General features: G+C 32.0%; 2 protein-coding genes across 3 annotated transcripts in view; one reads left to right on the forward strand and one right to left on the reverse strand.

The window, feature by feature from the left end:
• LOC104786504 (protease Do-like 7) overlaps window positions 1-290 on the forward strand; it is a 15,637-nt gene extending 15,347 nt beyond the window's left edge. For both annotated transcript variants that reach the window (XM_010511960.2, XM_010512030.2), the window contains one exon: window positions 106-290. The gene's annotated coding sequence lies outside the window, so the exon portion shown is untranslated. The remainder of the gene's footprint in view (window positions 1-105) is intronic.
• LOC104786651 (probable calcium-binding protein CML34) lies at window positions 1,119-1,714 on the reverse strand. Its single transcript, XM_010512127.1, has one exon. The coding sequence runs from the start codon at window positions 1,675-1,677 to the stop codon at window positions 1,282-1,284; it is 396 nt and encodes a 131-aa protein (XP_010510429.1). The 5' UTR covers window positions 1,678-1,714; the 3' UTR covers window positions 1,119-1,281.

The following is a 2,215-nucleotide window of genomic DNA, read 5'->3' on the forward strand; positions in this document are numbered from 1 at the left end:
AAACAAGATCTCCATTACTGGCCTACTTGGGAGCTGAGGTTCGACCCAGAGAGTGCTCTTTGGCGGAGAAATATATTGAAAGCCTTGAAGTAAAAAGCCTTTTTGGTAAATTCTCTGAAAAGCTCTTATGTCTCTCATTGCTCCAACGTTGTTGTATGTCTTCTATATACTCAAATTCTTCATTAATTTATACTAAGAGAACTGTCTGTCACTACAATTTACAGAAGAAAATAACTGTAGGATTTTACATCCAGTAAAAATGTTCAAATAAAGATTATCTATGTCATAAATTTGTATTTTGTTTTGACCCCACAAGCTTCGATCAAAACGCTCATCTTTCAAAAATGAGTTCGAAATCAAATATTGTTTTAGGTCGATTAAATTTAAGACTCTTATCTAATATAGTAGTATATGATAAATCAAATCGACCAATTTCTAGGCTTGGGTCCGTAAGAGGAATAGTCCCTATATACAATTTCTTAGAACGCATCATCAAGGTCATAAACTCCTCAAAGCTAATAGAACCATCACATCCATATCGATAGCTTGAACAATCCGTCCGTGTCAAGCTGAACGAACATCTCAACGAGTTTTTCAGTAGGAATAGCTGGAGAGAGAGAGCATGAATCACATCACGAAACTCTTCCCACGAGATGATCGTCTGACCGTCTTTGTTCCTGTCAACCTCTCTAAGATATCTCTTGTAGACATATTATCCCCTATTCGTATTAAATGCACTCTTTTGTCGAATCTTCTTCTTTTTTTTATTGATACTTATATGTGAAAAAAAAAAAATACGAAACACAGTGTCCTTGTATTTATAGGATTTTGAAGTTAAATATCACATTCACGTTTGATTTGTTTTATTTTGTATGTGAAAACACTGAAAGTGGATGTTACATGCTTTGGAAATTAAACTGATTCTTGAAAAGTAGTCATCTATGTTTATTGTTTAACCTTAAATTTAACTCTATACACATAATAATAATACGACATTTGAACTAACAAAATATAGTCACATATTATATATTTTGTTTTTTTCATACAATTGAGATCAAGCTTTGATCAATATCCAGTAGCTTTTTGCGTATTTTCATAAGAAAGACGACAAATTAATATTACTGTAATTTAGGATTTTATTAATATTTATAATACCAGTATATATGGCTAATGACCCAACGGCCAACACATTTGGCATGTGGTTATTTGTAAACGATATAATATAATATAATTAGCGGAAATGTATACTCTTACTAAACAAGCAATTTAGGTTTGACTCTCTCATATGTCACCAATAACCAAAGCCATAAACTCGTCAAAGTTTAAATAGCCATCACCATCTGCATCCACCGCTTTAACCTTTTCGGCACAACTCTCCTCGGTGCATGTCTTTCCGATGTTAGTCATGGTCACATAGGAATCGCTGACCGGTATCTTCCCGTCACCGTCGACATCACAAAGATCAAACACTTCCTTCAACATCTTCTCGATGCATGTAGTAAACTCGTCGGCGTTTAGCTCGCCGTTACCATCCGCGTCGATCTCGTTGAAAAACTTTACGATGTCCTCCTGAGAAATTTTGGGAGAGAAAGCAAGAGCTACTTCACGAAACTCATCTAACGAGAGTTTACCGTCTTTGTTCTTGTCGAACTTGTCGAAGACCCTTTTTGCAGACATTTTTCTTGAACTGTATATGTTTTTTGTTTGATACTTTCTTCTCCTTTGTGTTTTTGAGAATTATATTTATAGTGTTTGGAACTATAGAAAATACATATATAGTCTAATTAATGATGAATAATTACATTGAATTATATCCTAGAAATTGGATTTGTTCAAATCTGCATGTTATTAATAGTTGTTCACTTCATTGTTTATCTTACAATAACTCTCATATATATATATATATATATATGTTGTGTTAAAATGAGTTTTTGAGCCATCTGTAATAGTATTAAAAACCTTTTAAGTTTTGGAAATTTTGTCAAAAATTAGATGGGATTCTGTTTGACACATGTTAGTAAGTAAGCAAGGGAAAAAATAATGTAAATCAAGTTTATCCATTACATGAATATTTAAAATTAAAAAGTGTAAATATATCTAAAGTGTAAATATATGTAAATGTAAATCAAGATAACTAAAGTGTATTTTGTTATACAAAAATTTAATTAGATAAATTCCACTAATTACAAGAAAAAATCACCAACGATTTCAACAC

This window comes from Camelina sativa, chromosome 1 (assembly GCF_000633955.1).
Source record: "Camelina sativa cultivar DH55 chromosome 1, Cs, whole genome shotgun sequence".
NCBI classification, from domain to species: domain Eukaryota; kingdom Viridiplantae; phylum Streptophyta; class Magnoliopsida; order Brassicales; family Brassicaceae; genus Camelina; species Camelina sativa.